Source organism: Montipora capricornis, chromosome 12 (genome assembly GCF_036669925.1).
Source record: "Montipora capricornis isolate CH-2021 chromosome 12, ASM3666992v2, whole genome shotgun sequence".
In the NCBI taxonomy this organism is placed as follows: Eukaryota; Metazoa; Cnidaria; class Anthozoa; order Scleractinia; family Acroporidae; genus Montipora; species Montipora capricornis.
This window is the reverse complement of record NC_090894.1, coordinates 22,522,485-22,539,984: the sequence shown is the minus strand read 5'-3', so window position 1 is coordinate 22,539,984 and position 17,500 is coordinate 22,522,485. Positions and strand designations below refer to the sequence as shown.

At 39.9% G+C, this 17,500-nt stretch overlaps 2 protein-coding genes across 2 annotated transcripts in view; one reads left to right on the top strand and one right to left on the bottom strand.

The window, feature by feature from the left end:
* The window catches only part of LOC138027083 (carbohydrate sulfotransferase 6-like), a 1,805-nt gene extending 706 nt beyond the window's left edge, over nucleotides 1-1,099 (bottom strand). The window contains exon 1 of the mRNA XM_068874586.1: nucleotides 1-1,099. This exon is cut by the window's left edge and continues 706 nt beyond it. Within this exon, the coding sequence (XP_068730687.1) occupies nucleotides 1-674 (674 nt within the window). The 5' untranslated portion in view covers nucleotides 675-1,099.
* A 2,064-nt stretch (nucleotides 1,100-3,163) lies between these two features.
* LOC138026857 (SNW domain-containing protein 1-like) overlaps nucleotides 3,164-17,500 on the top strand; it is a 16,222-nt gene continuing 1,885 nt past the window's right edge. Inside the window, exons 1-16 of the mRNA XM_068874314.1 lie at nucleotides 3,164-3,213; nucleotides 3,296-3,371; nucleotides 3,475-3,549; nucleotides 5,930-5,973; nucleotides 6,142-6,172; nucleotides 6,764-6,859; nucleotides 6,940-7,035; nucleotides 8,522-8,733; nucleotides 8,816-8,885; nucleotides 9,907-9,972; nucleotides 11,431-11,547; nucleotides 11,893-12,028; nucleotides 13,023-13,122; nucleotides 14,486-14,603; nucleotides 16,753-16,913; nucleotides 17,308-17,466. Coding sequence (XP_068730415.1) covers nucleotides 3,200-3,213; nucleotides 3,296-3,371; nucleotides 3,475-3,549; nucleotides 5,930-5,973; nucleotides 6,142-6,172; nucleotides 6,764-6,859; nucleotides 6,940-7,035; nucleotides 8,522-8,733; nucleotides 8,816-8,885; nucleotides 9,907-9,972; nucleotides 11,431-11,547; nucleotides 11,893-12,028; nucleotides 13,023-13,122; nucleotides 14,486-14,603; nucleotides 16,753-16,913; nucleotides 17,308-17,466 — 1,571 coding nt within the window. The 5' untranslated portion in view covers nucleotides 3,164-3,199. The remainder of the gene's footprint in view (nucleotides 3,214-3,295; nucleotides 3,372-3,474; nucleotides 3,550-5,929; nucleotides 5,974-6,141; nucleotides 6,173-6,763; nucleotides 6,860-6,939; nucleotides 7,036-8,521; nucleotides 8,734-8,815; nucleotides 8,886-9,906; nucleotides 9,973-11,430; nucleotides 11,548-11,892; nucleotides 12,029-13,022; nucleotides 13,123-14,485; nucleotides 14,604-16,752; nucleotides 16,914-17,307; nucleotides 17,467-17,500) is intronic.

Sequence of the window (17,500 nt, the reverse complement as noted above, 5' to 3'; positions counted from 1 at the left end):
GGCGAAGACAAGGCGCGACTGCCTAGTCGATGTCGAAGTGAACTGTATTGATATGACAAAAATTCCGTGTAATAAACAAGATCCATAAAATTGCAGTGAAATATTCCGTTCAAGAGGTGCGTCACCATAGTATCATAAACACTTTCGGGCCGATTTTCACGATAATATTGTAAAGACTTCAATGGTTCGTAAAGATAGAATATTTGAGGGTGTTGGTTTAAGATTTCTCCAAGAAAAGAACTTCCAGAAGCGTAATCCGATATGATGAGAATATTTTGTCGCATCTTACTTCCGAATTTGCTCGCCAACGAGTCAAACTCTAGAAATTTGTCCAATTTCTCATACATTGCTAACTTCTTTCTTAAAAGGTCAATGTCCCTGTTCAAGTTGGAGCAGTTTTTCCCTTGATTCGACATTTGATTCACCGAAGAATTATTGGCATTTTCATCGGAAAACTCGTCATTGGCTCCACATCGATAGTACCTTAAACGTCTCGACTCGTCACTGTTGGTTGAACTTCGAAGTTGTCGGTTTCTCAAACGCATGGCCTCTAAACAGTTGTCTCTTGTTAACACAAAGATCGCGCAAAGGACCAAAAGCGCCACTAACCACACTGGAGAAGAAGAGGGCTTTACTCTCTTTGCCAAAATATCTCGAAGAGAGCGAACTGACATCCTCTTAAAATAGAGCAGCAATCAGGTTTCTGGAGGACCATTCCTGTCATTCCGTCCTCGTTCGTTTTTTGAAATCCACTTTATCTCGGCGGTCAAACTTCATGTCGAATCAACAAAAACGCAGCCTCTGTTATTAACTGAACAAAAAACTTATGACCTTGAACAGACTTTTCCTCTTCGCGACAACCATCCATGGAATTCTTGACAACGGGAAATTAAAACCAGCAAACTCTCAACCCTAAGCTTATTTACAAACAAGGAGAATTAGTACCGTGGGAGTCGATACAAGAAAATGGCACCAGTGTTGTCGTTCAACCCTCTCGTCCACCAGTTGATCTCTACGTCTTTGAATTTTCCATAAATGGAATAGCTGAATTATTTAGAAGTAACCATGGTTTAGTAGAATCTTTCTATGCCGAGGAAATGAAGCGGCAAAGGTCAGTCAAAGAAACATATTACTATTTGAATTTCGACTTCAATATTACGTGAATTTCAACACGAAAGTCTATGCACTGTATGCATCGAATAGTGCTGAAAATATTTTAGGCCACAAGATCTATTTATCCTTCTTTTATTACTTTCTATTGTTAATTTTTGGTACCAGTAATTTGCACAAGTTTTATCAATGGATTGTTCAAAAGTGCAAACAACTAGGTAGGTGAAGCTGGTGACTCGTAGAATGGAAGAAACGAGCTAATTTTGTGAACACAAACAGGAGCTACGCAAATCCCATAGCGGCCTGAGACTGAGCGATTTAAGATTTCATTTCTCTTGGCGAAGAGTAAAAATCTATAGATATCGTAAATTCGAATAAAAAAAAACCTAGTTAGCTACAGTCTCGGTCACAAATGTTGTAACACTGACGGAAAGTTTTCCCCTCCTCCCCTTTCAATGTTGATGTTTATGGGTTCCGGTGCAAGAACTAACCGGTAAACGCAACATTGAAGGGAGGTAGGAGGAGGGCTGGGTTATCAATAGCTTGAATGCGAGTTACGTGCAAGAGAGGTGTTACAGCTATTTATGACCGAGGTTGTAGCTGTCTTCCGTCGTTTTCCATGATCCGCTACACATAACAAGTATTCACCGAAGTGGAGGTGGCTAGTTAACAACTATTCACGGAAGTGGAGGTGGCTAGCGGTGGATATTTACCGAGCCGGTAAATATCCAACGCTAGCCACCGACACTGAGGTGAATAGTTGTTTTAGTATATACTAAAACAGTGAGATAATATACAGCACAAAAAATTAATTTGGTTGTTTTCTTCACTTGTCACGGATGCAAATCGGGACGCCATTTATTCCCGAGTTGCTCGGAGGTAAATAGCACAGGATATTTGGAGTTTGACGAGCCAATCAGCGCCCGCGTTCAAGGCTATCCACTGCTTTAGTATATACTAATTAACAATTATTCCATGAGCGCGCGTTGGATATGGTGGATATTTACTGAGCCGCGAGGCGGCACGGTAAATATCAACCACAAGCCACCGACACTGAGGTGAATAGTTGTTTTATTATATACTAAGACAGTGAGATAATATAGCACAAAAAGATGATCTTAACTCATGATTCCTGCAACAATTACAATGTTTTCGGGCGCAAATCCTGCGCGAGTTGCTCGTAGTTGAATAGCGAAGGCCAGACTTTGAGTAGCCAATCAGCGCGCGCGTTGAACGCTATCCACTGTTTTAGTAAAAAGTAAACAATGATAACGAATTATTGTAAGACTTGAGATTGGGTGGCAATCTCAAGTCACAATCTCAAGTATGACTCTGACTTTGGGAGAATTCATCTTGCAATGTTTGTTCTGTTAAAACGCCATAACTCAAATTTAATACAAGCTGTTCGTTCCCCATTGAGGCTACCAACTGCCAAAAACAGTTGAACCTCGCTTATACCCAAGGAATAGTCGAAACCCGGAAAATGAAAATCTTTGCGTCTTAATAATGTGGGGTGACGAATTTCTCATAACAAATATGCAAAGTTTTAATAGCGGTGTAAACTGCCCCGTCTACACGAGCAATTTTTATGTGACAATTTTATGTGGCAAATACATTTGTAATTTTGATTGTGTAGATAGCACAACAAATAATTGTTGACAATTCGCAGTCACGTGGGTCAGCCCCCAAATGCCTTTGGATAGTAGAGAAGCAGAAACAAGGCGAGGTTGCCTGGTTGTTCTCCAATGACGCTCTCCAAGAAACAAGAATTTGCCACATTTATGTGACAAGTCGGTTACACGTATGTGACAACGTTTATCTGAAACATAAAAGCTAACACTCCCGCTTTTCAGCAAATACATTTGTCACATAAAATTTGACCAAATTTCCTCGTTTACACTAGCAAATAAAAACTCTCACACAAAAAATGACTCGTGTAGACGGGGCTAGAATAACCTGCGAACTGGCGTTGCCTCGTGGAGAGCCTACCTATAGCCCACAATGCAATTTGGACTTGTCTGAGATTTGTGCACTATATGTGGGCAAGCATGAAGTTTGTATCATCTGATTTGGTATTGAACGCACGAACATGTCCCTTAGCAGGCAAGAAATTTTCTTTATTTCCTGTTCCAGTCATGGAAGACTTGTCAGATTTTGATTAAAAAAATGTTCTTAACAATTTCAGCCTTCTTCCGGCGCCCCTACACGTGGCTTACCGTGACAAAGACGCGGATGATGATCTAGAGAAAGCTTACAAAGAGGTTTGTGTCGGCCATGTTGTCACTCTCGCTTGATCAGTAATCGGAATCGATAACACTTTTTGTTGCTAATGTCCTTGTTTCTTTGGCGTTTAATTTTCGTTAGCTAAAGGTTACAGCTGCAAAGAAAGAACCTCCACCTTATGGGCATCGGCAAGGATGGATCCCGAGAAAGCTCGAGGTTGGTGAAGTTCCGATTTGCTTACTAATTTTGACCTTTTTCATTTAGTAAGTACCGTAAACACCCGCAGATAAGCCGCACCTTGAATTTATCAGCTCATATTTTGGTAAAAAACGACAATTCCACCAACTTTCGATACATACGATTGATCTTTTTCTGGTATTTGTTGACAGGAATTCCTTTATTCAACACAGTTTTTCCATAGATTTTGCATTACAACCACAGGTAGCCCAAGCTCGATCTATGTGTACATATTAGGCAAGAGGGAAATATGAGGATTTGTATGGGGAAAATGGTTTAATTTTCTCACAATTCCAAAAAAATATTTACGATTTAAAATTAAAATAGCTTACCTTGCCTCAATCTTTTGTTTCTTTGTCTCTGGTACTATTTCTGGGCTGATGAAGAGCGATTTTGGAGGTTTTTGGTTCCTTTTCTTTTCCCTGTATACATTATAATCTTTACCAGAGGTTGGCAACCGAGACCAAGCCGCCAAAGGGATTCACTGAAGGAAAAGGGCCATAAATTCACTCCCAAGTCTTTGATCGCCTCAAAATTCCATGTAGATCACGAACAATATCTCTGCTACCCATTCGTCTTCTTCATTTGAGCCGCTTGTACACTGAGAAGTAATTAAGGGCCGCCAAACTCTGCAAACACTTTCTTTGAAAGCCACCAAATTCACCTTTTAATCGAAACCCGCGCTTCCGAATCGTTGGAAGACTATGCCTAAGACTCACGATTGGTCACCACTGTGCCCATTGATCAATCGCGAGTCGCTAAGCGTTCTTCCAACGGTCTTAGGCTTAGTCTTCCAACGGGTCGGTAACACAGCTTTTGAATAAAGGCGAATTCGATGGCTTTCAGTGAGTGATTAACCCATTGACCCCTGGGGTTCCCCATTGACGAGTAAAATTGTCTGGTGTTAGACAGAGCAAAATACTAAGTATGGCCAGTTTAAGCCGGTTAGGGAATCAAAGTGTTAAGAACCTCTGAGGAGAATGAGATCCTAAAAGGGATTTAAGTCCAAAACCTCAGTCAAGAATCTGGTTAGTGAAAGTTAAGTTGTGATCAAACTAACTCATAATGTCAACAAACAAAATGGAATTGACCGTGGTAAGCGGATAACTTCTGCTCGAACTGTAGAACCCTTACTGAAAATTATTTTTTTACCCTTTATGTAATGTGCACCGTCTATTCCTTGTTTGATTGAGAACATAATGCTTGCATTATTTTGGTGTTGTAATAGTCCTTGAATTCTTTCTTGATGTGTGTATGCATATTTAGAAAAGAGGTTCCACTTTGTCATGGGCCTGTTGAGCTAATATGTAGATTTAGCCAAGGAGAGCTCCCATTTCTAATCCCAAAAAACAATATAGTGTGTATGGAATAATTATGCTTCTGCTTAAAGTACAAAATTAGTTGTCATTATTGTATACAGTTTACAATGGACCTCAAACACCTCTGAGCTGATAGCAGTACACAAACAAGCCTTGCAAACAATAACCAACAATTTTAATCAACAACTAAAACCAAAATTGCAAGCACAGTAGTCTCTTTCAAATCATTTTCCGTTTGACTGATAATCTTTACACCCACTCTCTTCAATTTAAAGCAACAGCAAAAATTAATTCAAAAGTCAAGCTGAAGCGTAGTTATTCACTTACTCGACTGCAATTTCACAGTCAAACAAAGCAGCTCACGACTGGTCATTCGTTTCACATAAAAAGCCTATAAATCGAAAGGTATTAATTTAGTGTGGACAGTTGTAATGATGAATTCAGTTTCGAAATTAGCAACCATAGCCGGTCACAAAACCATGTGACAAACAAGACAAACAGTTATAACTCAATAGCTGTTGGAGATTTTCCGAAAATTGCAGGTTCAAGCTTATCAAATCGCTTTTCTAAGTCTTAGCTATCTTATCTGTCCCAATCATTGCTTACAAGTGCATTCGTTGCAGAGAGTTGAGAGTTCGGTTATAAGCTTAATATGTCTGAAAAAATAGATCATAATGACTAGGAAATTTGCCAATGGTGTCTGCTGTAAGCTTGAATGGCGATGTGCTGGTTTGATTATTGAAATATGCCAGAATCTCTGTCAACACGGAATTGCAAACGTTCAGGCCTAACATTAAAAACATGTTGAATTATTGGTGGGGACTTTTTAAATATTTTCCGTTAGTCTCCATGGGCAAATGTATGTACATTTTAAAGTGCATTCCTAATGTTCCTATCACAGTTAGCATCTTCTTTTGTGTTGTCAGTTATGAAATAGACCTATTGGCAACAAAAAATTAAGCAGAGACAATCCATCCTCAAAATGTTACAATAATTCAGCACAAATCATTTCAATGATACAATTTTTTTCTGATCTGCAGGATTTTGGAGATGGTGGGGCTTTTCCTGAAATACATGTCGCCCAGTATCCTTTTTAACCTATTGTTGATCTGTAAAATAACTACTTTCTTTCTTGTAGGAGTTAATGTTTTCTTTAGTTATGTAATGTCTGGATGTCTCTGCCTATGTGATTAATATTGATTTTTAGCCTCCTTGAACTTGAACCTTCCTTGACGAAAATGCTAACTAATAGATATCCATTGGATATGGGCCGCAAGAAAAAGGTAATGGAAAATCAATACTGTAATATGAGATAGAGCGGTTTTCAATTTAGTGTCGAAAGTAATTTGCGAATTGCTTTAGTTTTGCATTACTTCACTCGGTGATTGGTTCAAAGTTCTTGCGCCAATTTTTCAACCAATCAGAAGGGAAACCAAAACCAATGGTAGCATGTGCGTGCACATTTTTCCGCGCCTTGTGTCGGCTGCGTGTAATTACTTTGAGTTTTGATTGGTTTACTGGACTGTCTCCGTCCTTTTTGATTGGCCAAAGTAATCTTTTGGTTTTACGACACTTAATTGAAACTAACTCTATGTCCAGAAATGCATTAATTAGATGCATACCGATTTTTAATACATGTAAGCACCATGAAGTGTCCCCTTGCTCTGCTTTCCAACAACAACATGACTCAAGTCTAAGAATACAGACAATTAACGTCAGGTAAAGATTAAGCAAAAGCAACTCTAACCCTAAAACTTACATTGTCGCATTTTTTTTTTTTTCGTTTATGTGGAAAGATGGGTTCTCTAAGCCATTTTTAAGTGATCTGTACATGTAAGCCATTTGAAGGAGTCTTATTACAACATTTTTTGTAGGCTGCTTCCAGCTCAAATGTGCTACCAGTCCAACTGGATTCTCAGGGCAGAGTCAAGTATGATGCTCTTGTCAGACAGGGTCATAAGAAGGACAAGGTAATAGTTATGCATCTATTTGATGAGTTGGCTGATTATTATTTGTCATTTACTGCATGGTTTGCTTTTTTCCTCCACAGGTTGTGCATTCAAGATTTCAGGACTTGGTTCCTGTTCATTTGAAAGATGAAGGTGATCCTGATTTGGAGAGACCCAGTGAAGAAGACATCGAAGAGGTGCAACTCAATTTTGCTAGTGTTCTTTGATGGTATTTGTCCTCCGTCGTGTCTGCTTGTCTAAAAATTCCACCATTGATGACCTTGCCATAGATTGTTCTTCCTTGTTAAGTCTTTTCGCTTGCTTAATATTGTCTCGGATATTTTGATCTAGGGATCTTGATAATGGCTCTTTTATTTTTTTGTGTGATAGATGAATCCTTATCTCTGCATATGCAAGGAATATTTTTGGGATATTGCATGTCAATGAAGCTGCTCACAGTTTGAGTAAAAAAATTTACTCCTGATTTGTTCATTGCTGTACATATTTAGATCGTTTTAACAAGACAAACCAGAAATGGCTAAGGAGAGTCTTTAAGGCTGCATTGTTAACAGCCAATTCTTAGCACAAAATGTTATCGATCTTTCGCTTTGTAAACAACAACACGGAATATTAATCGCTCCAAGTTTGTGAGTTCTTATCCCGGTAATACAGTAGCATGATTTTCTTTTGTTTTGGGGTGCGGGTAATCTGTTGAACTTTTTTTCCCCTTACGACAAAAATAGACCGCTGTGGGTAATCTGCCGTGCGGGTAAACGTCCGGAAATTACAGTAATTATAGTTATAATCTGCGACATTCTCTTTTCATAATTTCTTTGAAGTGTTACGTGTATTCCACTTCTAACCACCTTTAATTTCACCATGCTTCTTAATCCATTGACTCCTGGGGGTTCTCCATTGACGAATAAAATCATCTGGCGTTAGACAGAGTAAAATACAAAGTATGGCCGCTTTAGGCCAGTTAAGTGGTGAAAGGGTTAAGTACTGGTTCCAACACACTTCTAGCTTCTTCTTCTTCTTCTTTTGTTCCCAATCAGGTTACCACAGTTGTGTCCCTTAATACAATGTAGGTCTTGATCACACAAATCTTTCCAGAAGCATCTTACAACTTTCCATATTGATTTCCTATCAGTAGTTTAAATTTATGATTATGTTCTCTGTAGCAGGAAGAATATGTTAAGCTGCTGTTTTATTTATTTGTTGTAAATTTATTTGGTGACAAACTCTGAAAAAGTGCCAAATTGACAATAATATTATCTCTGCATCCACTAAAAAAGATAACTAAATGGTTTGGTCATCTTTGTCTTTATTAACATCCTTGTTATTGTTCTTGTTACCTGTGACTTTGTTGTTTTTATCATTGTTTCCTCCGTGGTCTTTTGCCTTTATCATCTTTTTTTCTGAGACCGTGATAATATTGTCAACGTCTGCTTCAGAGGAACAACGCTCTCACTCATCACTAGTAATTTTGGCAAGCTGACTGCTGCAGCAAAAACAGCTAGGGGCGAAGGCAACAGAATTAACATAAATAAACAAATAAATAAGTAAGTAAATACAATGTAAATAAATAATATTAAGTTAAATAATTGGGTGCCAAAGGTCACAGTCACCAGTGGTGTGTGAGGAAATACCAAATATGTAATTATTGCCTTTTTCACATTGCAGACAACTAGGAAAACAAGAGAAGCCTTGGAAAAAGAAGTCAACTCAAGGATAGCTGCTGCACAGCCCACCCAGGTTGCACAGAAACCCCAGGCAGCCCAGTATATCCGATACACAGCATCCCAGCAAGGAATTGCATTTAATTCTGGAGCCAAACAAAGGGTTATACGGATGGTGGAAATGCAGAAGGATCCCATGGAACCACCTAGATTTAAGTATGGCTTTTTTTTTTTTTACTGTAGCATAACAGCATTGTTTTCTTTGCAGTAACGTCGGTTAAATTTTTTTCACATTAAGGACAAACAAGAAGATTCCCAGAGGTCCTCCATCGCCACCCGCTCCTGTGATGCATTCACCAAGCAGAAAGGTACGTGTACATTACTAAAGTCAGTTCTACATGCCATCCACTAAAATTCACCTTTTCCTTTGGTGTAAATTTACATGAAGTAAATCATCTCTAACTTTAAAAAAATGTGATTTAACATGAAAACAAAGAAGAGTTTCTTAGGTAAACTTAACAAATCGAAAGTGGTTCAGAGTTGTCTGTACTCTTATCGACAGTGATATTCATCATCACAGTGGTCAAATTTTGAAAGTGGTTCAGGGTTGTCTGTACTCTTATCGGCAACAATATTCATCATCACAGTGCGCAAAATTTAACCACTGTGATGACAAATATCTCTGTTGATAAGAGTACAGACGACGCTGAATCACTTTTGATTTGTTTTGTACCGCAACATTCAATGCCAAAGAAAGTGTTTATTTTATAGTGTGACCAAAATCATGACACAAAGAAAGAGCAAGCATTGTCTATAACGTTCTCGCAGTGTGATTGGTTTATTTCCCCAAATGAGCATTCCTGATTGGCTATTACATTGTGTGACAAATTGACGCAAACATGGCGTGAGCAGCGTTGTCTAGACTCCTATCAACAATGGCAAGTTAGCCAATCAGATTGCCGATTACACGCAATTGTAGTAAAAATTTTAATGGTAAAAACTAGCAATAAAAATAGTAGTGGTCTGGGCCAGTCAATCATCTAAGAGTGGTGAGGTGGTGTTTGGCATAGGTGCATGCTCATTCAGTTGCTTAACCACATGGCAATTCTTCGGAAATTTGGTCAGCCAGTTTGTGCCTTGTTTGTCCAGTTGGACATTGGCTTCCTCTCCCTTCCTACTTCCACTGTGATGGGTGCCTGGAGCTCATGGCTGGGTTGTGGGATTGCTGGCCATGGAAGCCTTACTCGGTCAAGGGGCTGGCTAGCTGGCTGTCCTCGAGTGGAAGCCCCCGGATACATCCCAGGCACCCAAGCTTCATTTAGTGATGCAAGACAAGAACAACACATACTAGACAGGCATTAATGGTGCAAACATTGTTCACTTTTTTAGGTGACTGTCAAAGAACAACAAGAATGGAAAATTCCCCCTTGCATCTCCAACTGGAAAAATGCTAAGGTAATACACCTGTACCGACATTATACACTTCAGAATATATGATACCAAGCGAGCCATTTCTCAGATTTTGCTGATTTTTAGAACATGTGGATTGCTTCACAAAAGGAACCTCAAAAATGTTCAATCTAGGACCCTTATGTCGGTGAACTTATTAACACCTCAAATGCCCTACGATGCCCCCAGTTGAGGCCTGTTTCTCAAAAGTCCCGAAAGTTTTCGGGCCTATTTCGGGTGCCACAATTCCCTTTATATCTTCGCAACGCCGAGGTTCTAAGCCATCAAACTTCGCAATCCTCTTTGTTTTTCTTACATCAAAAACATGTTGAAGGATTAGCTTTTCAAACTAAGCAGATTGCAGTTTGACGACTAGCTTTTCGGCCCAAAAAGTTATCAGGACTTTCGAGAAACAGGCCCCTGGTGTTAGACAAAGTGAAATCTGTCAAGTCTCACTCCCAGAGGTCAGTGGGTAAAACTAGTCAAGATTAAATATCTAGAAAGAAATTAAATCAAAACTTCAAGGCGGTTGCAGTAGTTTTGCTGCAAAAATGAAAGGGAGGTACAATACGTTTATTGTATCGTTTCCTCTTAACAACTATGCTAGTTTATGTCAATATTATTACTATTTTGAGGTCAGATCTAGGCAAGAGTACTTCGTAAGATCTGCCTTTTTAATTTTAGTGTGTTTTCGATGATTCGTTTCTACATTTAAGACCATAGTCTGCCAAGCATGTTTTGACCCTGAGCTACTCAGAAGAAGTTACTGTAGCTTTAAATCCAGTGCCATCTTTAGTTATATTTTTGTCATATAGTATTAATTTTTATCATATGAACACCAATGAAATATCAGGTGAACGTTCACATGAAAACATGTTATCTTCTTGCGTAAAAAGATCACCATTGGTATGGTTACAAAGTAAATCATGCCATTGTTCTACGTTAGAACTACAAAAAAATGTTAAAGTGAAATGGTTTGGTATATCATTGGTGTTTATTTATTAAACATAACAATTTCCATGACTGCTTGGAGATACAAAATGTCCTTTTTCTTATTTCACAAGTGAGTGCAGTGTATGAGTGAAAGTATATCTCTGTGCCGTAAATGTCCCTAATTAGGTGCCTGTGGATTTCAATAAGCATCACGAAGTGTCCTCTTTGTCATTTCCCCAACTTCAACATCACTCTTGTATCGGAATACAGACAATTAACATCACAAAGTGTTCCCCAAATGCAGCTCCTCAACTGTAAGGATAAACAGCTGTATTTGTCTCAAGCTAAAAGCATGCGAACCTTTACCCTTACCGGATTGTTGCAAACAGGTAGCAAAGGCTTGAACTTACATAAGAGGACGCTTTGTGTTGGATGTCAAAATTGCACATGCATCTGATCTAATTAGGTGCATTTCTGGGGTTAGTGCTGTGCTCAGCCATGTAATATCCCTTATTTATTTTTTTGAAACAGGGCTACACGATTCCATTAGATAAACGGTTGGCAGCAGATGGACGTGGCCTGCAAGATCCACACATCAACGACAAATTTGCAAAACTTGCTGAAGCATTGTACATAGCAGATAGAAAGGTGCTAACAATTTGTTACTAAATGGTTTTAAAAATATTTTGCCTCTGGGGACGACAAGATTTCTTCCTGTATTTAAGCACATCGGTAATTTTAATGTCTTCCCACCATTGTGGCCCAGGTTTGTTCGTCAGTTCTGTACTCTTCTGTAAGTACTCTGGGTTACCTTCCTTCTCCAAAACCAACCTACAATTTGATATGAGTTGATTTTATTTGATTTCTATACAGTATAATGTCCCCCAATTGTTTCTCCAGTGCTAAATACAGTTGACACTTGAATAAAAAGTTCAAAATAAAGTTCATTTCATTTCTGTGACAAATGGAATTTTTAACTTTTCTGATATGAAGGCTCGTGAAGCAGTGGAAATGCGAGCCCAACTGGAAAAGAAACTGGCGCAAAGGGAAAAGGAGAAAAAGGAACAGAAACTGGTGGAGCTGGCTGTGAAAGCTCGTGAAGAACGAGCAGGAATAAGAGCTGCTGCTGGTAAGCTAGACCTTCCTGAATTACTTGTTTTTCACTTCATCTCAAATATTTTTCACAGTTAAAAGAAAGCTCTCCAACTGCAGCAAACAGGGAAACACCACCGTAGTTTTTGTGTGATTTGAACTGCACTGCGAGTTTGTGTCAGTAAAGGCTTAAGATAGTACATGTTAATGTTATGTTCATTGTTATCGCTCCTTTACAAGTACATGTAAGAACAAGTGAAGAAAATTCCAGGCCCTAGTTTTGGTATATAAATGTATTCATAAAGAAGCCCCAAGGTACATAGAGGATTTTTTTAAGATTAAAATTTGTAATTATAATTTAAGAGGGTCGGAGACACTTTTAATGCTACCCAGTTTTAATCTAGAATGGCGCCATAAGTCATTCTCATTTTTAGCAGCTAAACTTTGGAATTCGTTACCTACGTATGTTAGAAACGCCAAAGATATTTCTACTTTTAAATGTCTTTTAAAGAAGCAGGTTTTTAGATAGATTTTAGAATGGTAATTTTAAACTATTTCTTTTATTTTCAATGCTTTCCGTTTCACGCACATGTTTTAACGAGTTTTTATCACTCCTAGATGTAGCATGGGTAAATAAAGTGTTGTTGTTGTTGTTGTTGTTGATTCGCTTGAACACCGTATGAAGTCACATAGGCATCATGTAAATTTTATGTTCATTGTTATCGCACCTTTAAAAGTACAGGTAAGAACAAGTGATTCGCTTCAACACGATATGAAGTGACACAGGCATCGTGTAAACACGATACGAAACAAGTCATCTCGGAATGGAACTCAGGCGAGTTCTCTGATGTAAACACCCTTAATGAGTTCACACTTAATTAAACATTAATTAGATCAATGTGCAATTTTGTTATCAACAGTGATTGCCTTGCGTAAATTTTTTGCACCTTGACCTAATAACCGTGGGGTTAACTACCCTGCGACTTCCAGAAGATACAAAAACGTCAATTTTCTGTGATCTCGTTACTTAGACAGGTCAGAAGAGGAGCGAGAGAGAGACAAACTGCGGCATGATCGCCACAAAGAAAGGGAAAGAGACCGTCGAATATCAAAAGCTGCTCCAGATAAAAGGTTTGTCTGTTGTTTGCTCTTAAAAAAAACCTTTCATGGTGACATTTTAAAGAGTCCTAACCCATTATGTGCCAGGAGAAAATATGAAAAATGCAGGCTTTATCGAACCATCACTTGATTTATGATACATGTGAAGTTGCTTAGCAACGAGCGAAAGGACAGCACTGAAGAATCAGAGTCAACGGCAGGATTTGAACCTACGACCTCCGTATCACTGGTCGGATGCTTTACCCATTGAGCTACTAGAATGCCTTGGGGGCAAGGTCGTTTATGTAGGTCCTGAATGGACAATAGGGACCTTAAGATCTACGACGACGGCGACATCGACGAAAACGTCACCTAAAAATGTAACTTTGCTGTAGTAAAGGGAGGCGCGGTGGCCTCATGGTCAGTGTGCTCGACTCCGGATCGAGTGGTCTGGGTTCGGGGCCTGGCCGGGGACATTGTGTTGTGTTCTTGGGCAAGACACTTTACTCTCACGGTGCCTCTCTCCACCCAGGTGTATAAATGGGTACCGGCGTAATGCTGGGGGTAACCCTGCGATGGACTAGCATCCCATCCAGGGGGGAGCACAAATACTCCTAGTCGCTTCATGCTACGGAAACCGGAGATAAGCGCCGGCCTTAATGGGCCTTCAGGCTCATAAGTAGTGACTTAAAGGAAAGGAAAGGAAAGGAAAGGAACTTTATTGAAGTGTCTAGTTGTTCTAGCGCTGGAACACAAACGCTGGAACACAAATCAAGTCAAAGGTTGGTTTTTGAGGAGAGGGGTAAACCGGAGTACCCGGAGAAAATCCTCTCGGTGCAGAGTAGAGAACCAACAAGCTCAACTCACATATGACGCCGAGTCTGGGAATAAGTTTATAAGTATAATATGTCTTTCGCAATTGTTCCATCTCGTTCACGTCGTACAATGTGGGCGAAGTATCCTAAAAATAAATTGGTACGAGCGGTTGCAGACTGAAAATAAAGAATTGTCGGCAAAACATAAAATTTCGTGATTTCACGTGGTCGTTATGTAGAGTAGTGCAAAAATATAAGTGAGCTAAAATCCTTGCTGCGCGTGCGCGTGCACGTGCTCTGTTAACCATTGCTTTGTGGCGTTGTCGCCGACGTTGTCGTCGTAGATCTTTAAGGGTCCTAATGATTTGCACTGGTCTGCGGTCTGCTCCACAAATTAAAGCAGAGCCCTAGCTCCCTAGCTCCCTTGGAATCCTAGTAGCTCAATGGGTAGACAATTCGACCCGTGTTAAATACCCAGTTGTCCATTTTCCCGTTGCCAAGCAACTTGTATCATATCCTTCCCACTGGTCCATCATTACCCCTTTCGCCATCATTCATGCATCACTTGATTTCGTTAACAGATCCAAACTGCAGCGTGACAAAGAGCGTGACATCAGTGAGCAGATTGCGTTAGGCGTTGCCTCTGCCCCAGCCTCTCAAGAAGCGCTGTATGATCAGCGATTATTCAACCAAAGCAAGGTAATAATTTCTGTTGTGAGGGATGACAAACGAACTGCTTTGTGAACGTTCATGAAGACGCAAAGAATAATGGATAAAGAGGTGGTTCTGTCGGTGGGGAAGTGAAACACAAAAATGAGTTTGTCAGCTGAGTTGATATGGCAACTTGACCACTGTAAAGAAATTGAAGAGTAGGCAGATTTGAACTCGGAAATGGCCAATTCCAACTTCCCCAAGAGACCGTACAACGTCCTTCGCAACGAATTCTCCAGTGATGCAGCATGTCTCGTCACGTTTAGTGTAATTGGCTCGCTACTCTAGCCAAAAATAAAAGCCTAAACAATTGAAACAATGATTTAGGCTTAAAAACAATAGAAGCTGCTTGCAATATCAAACAATAGCAGGTTACGGGAGCTGGTACGCTACTGAAGGAAACTGGATCCTTTGACCAATGACTAGGGAACGCGAAAAAAAGATTGGTAAAGCCTCGGGTCCGTTCTTGTCAACACATTAGGGAGCTTTATTATATGACTAGCTCCCTGAGCCGTGCAAGATGAACCAAATCGCGCGCTGTGATTGGCTACCCGAGCGGGCAAGATGGAGCTATCTTGCCCGCTCGGGATTTCTTGCTTGGTCCCGCAAGATCAAAGATCATTTTTTGGTGTTTTAAGTCATATAATAAATCTTTTATTGACCAAGCTTGTTCGGTCAAGATGGCTGGATATTGGCCTCGTTCTTTTTTTACGTGTTTATGGATCTCGACTTCGTCTAGGTCCATAAACAAGCAAAAAAAAGAACTTGGCCAATATCCAGCCATCTTGACCGAACAAGCTTGGTCAATAACCCATATTTAGCAACGACGACGGCAACGGGAACGAGAACGTCGTCGTTAAATGTGAATTCGCGTTATTGTGATCGCTTCGCGACTATTCCAAGCATTTTAACGTGACAAAGGTGTGGCAAACCCTCAAGAACGAAACTAGTATACACGGCACTCAATTTAGGAGAGAAAATGAAAATTTATCCTCAAGCGCTGACGTTGTCCTTAAAACCCTCAAATTTGGTTATTTCACGTTTTTGTTTTGCTGACGAGGGCAAAGAAATAGACAAAGATGAAAAGATGCACGTGCAGAGCGTGCAAAGCTAATTTTTTACCTCTAAATATGCAAATTTGTGACGTTCTTGTTGCCGTTGCCGTTGCCGTTGCTTATTAGGGAGCTTTAGCAACGACAACGGCGACGGCAACGAGAACGTCACAAATTTGCATATTTAGTGGGCAAAAACAATAGCTTTGCACGCCCTGCACGTGCGTTTTTTATTTTTGTCCATTTCTTTGCCGTCGTTAGCAAAGCAGCAACGTGAAATTACCAAGTTTGAGGTGTTATGGAGAACGTCAGCACCTGGAGATAAATTTTCATTTTTCTTCCCTAAATTAAGCGCCGCTCGTAACGGTTTCATTCCTGAGGGACTGAAACACCTTTGTCATATTAAAAGGCTTGGAATAGTCGCGAAGTGATCGCAATAACGTGAATTTATGTTTTTACATGACGTTCTCGTTGCCGTTCCCGTCGTCGTTGCTAAAGCTCCCTATTTCCCTTTCGTAAACGGTCGCTGCCATTTGAAACGGTCGTTGCCATTTCTCAGAACGGTCGTTGCCATTTGAAACGGTCGATGCCATAATCATTTTTTAGCTCTGAATTACACTCATTAGGTCTAAGAACTCAAAAGGTTGCGGTTACTGGGAATTTTGTCTCGCTGGTCATATGAGTTAGGGTTCGGGTTCGGGTTCGGGTTCTGTTTAGGGTGAGGGCTAAGAACCCGAGTTCGAGTCTTGAAATTTTCGGACTCTTTTTTTCCTTTCAGTTTTTCTTTTATAAATGTTTTTTTTTTCCTTTTTTGTCTTAATTTTTGTTAATATTTTTTCTTAGTTTGTTTCTTTTAATTTTCTTTGAAGTGAAGTGTGTAGTCGACCGTTATAAATGGCATCGACCGTTTCAAATGGCAACGACCGTTTACAAAAGGGAAATTTGCGTCGCTGTTGCCGTTGCGAAGGCTCCCTAATTGTTGCATGTGCGAGGAGCGCCTAGAACATGGAGTCAACATAGTTGGCGTACCACAGACAGCCCACTCGAAACTGTGTTTTTTGTTTTTTTTTGTCTTTAATCGCCAGGGTCTGGATTCTGGCTTCGGAGGAGATGATGACATTTATAATGTTTATGACAAAGCATGGAGAAGAGAAGGCAGCACTGCAAATGCTATTTACCGGCCCAGCAAGAATGTCGACAGGGATGTATATGGTGATGACTTGGAGAAGCTAGTTGAAACAAACAGGTAAAAACAATCGCTGCTTTTGCACATCTTAGTTGTTAATTGTGTACTGGCATCTGAATTCGTGTGACAGCAAATCGACGTGAGAACATTTTCAACATATTTTTGTTTCATATACTACTACTATAACCGGTATTTTTGGGTAGCATTAAAGAAATTGATTTCTTAAGGGGATTTGCAGGAGGAATTCTTAGGGGAATTCCTAAGGTACTGCCTGATTTTTCCCAAAGGGATTGCTAGGGGACTACAACAAGAAGTCTGAGATGTGTATCTATGAGCCAGCAAGCTAAAGATCGTTTTTCCCAGTCAACCGCAGTGACCCCTCCATGAATGACTTTACCTTCCCTCGTTCGATCTGAGAGCGTCTGTGGTGTAACTCCAATACTTCTGCTCTTAGGTTTCAACCTGACAAAGAGTTTGCCGGCACAGATCGTGGTCAGCGACGTGAGGGCCCTGTTCAGTTCGAAAAAGAAGAAGAGGATCCCTTTGGTTTGGATAAGTTTCTTACAGAAGCTAAAAAAGGCAAGAGGACATTAGATGAACCTTCAAGATCAAGGTACATTATGTTGTTCAACTTGCCTTTAGGATCT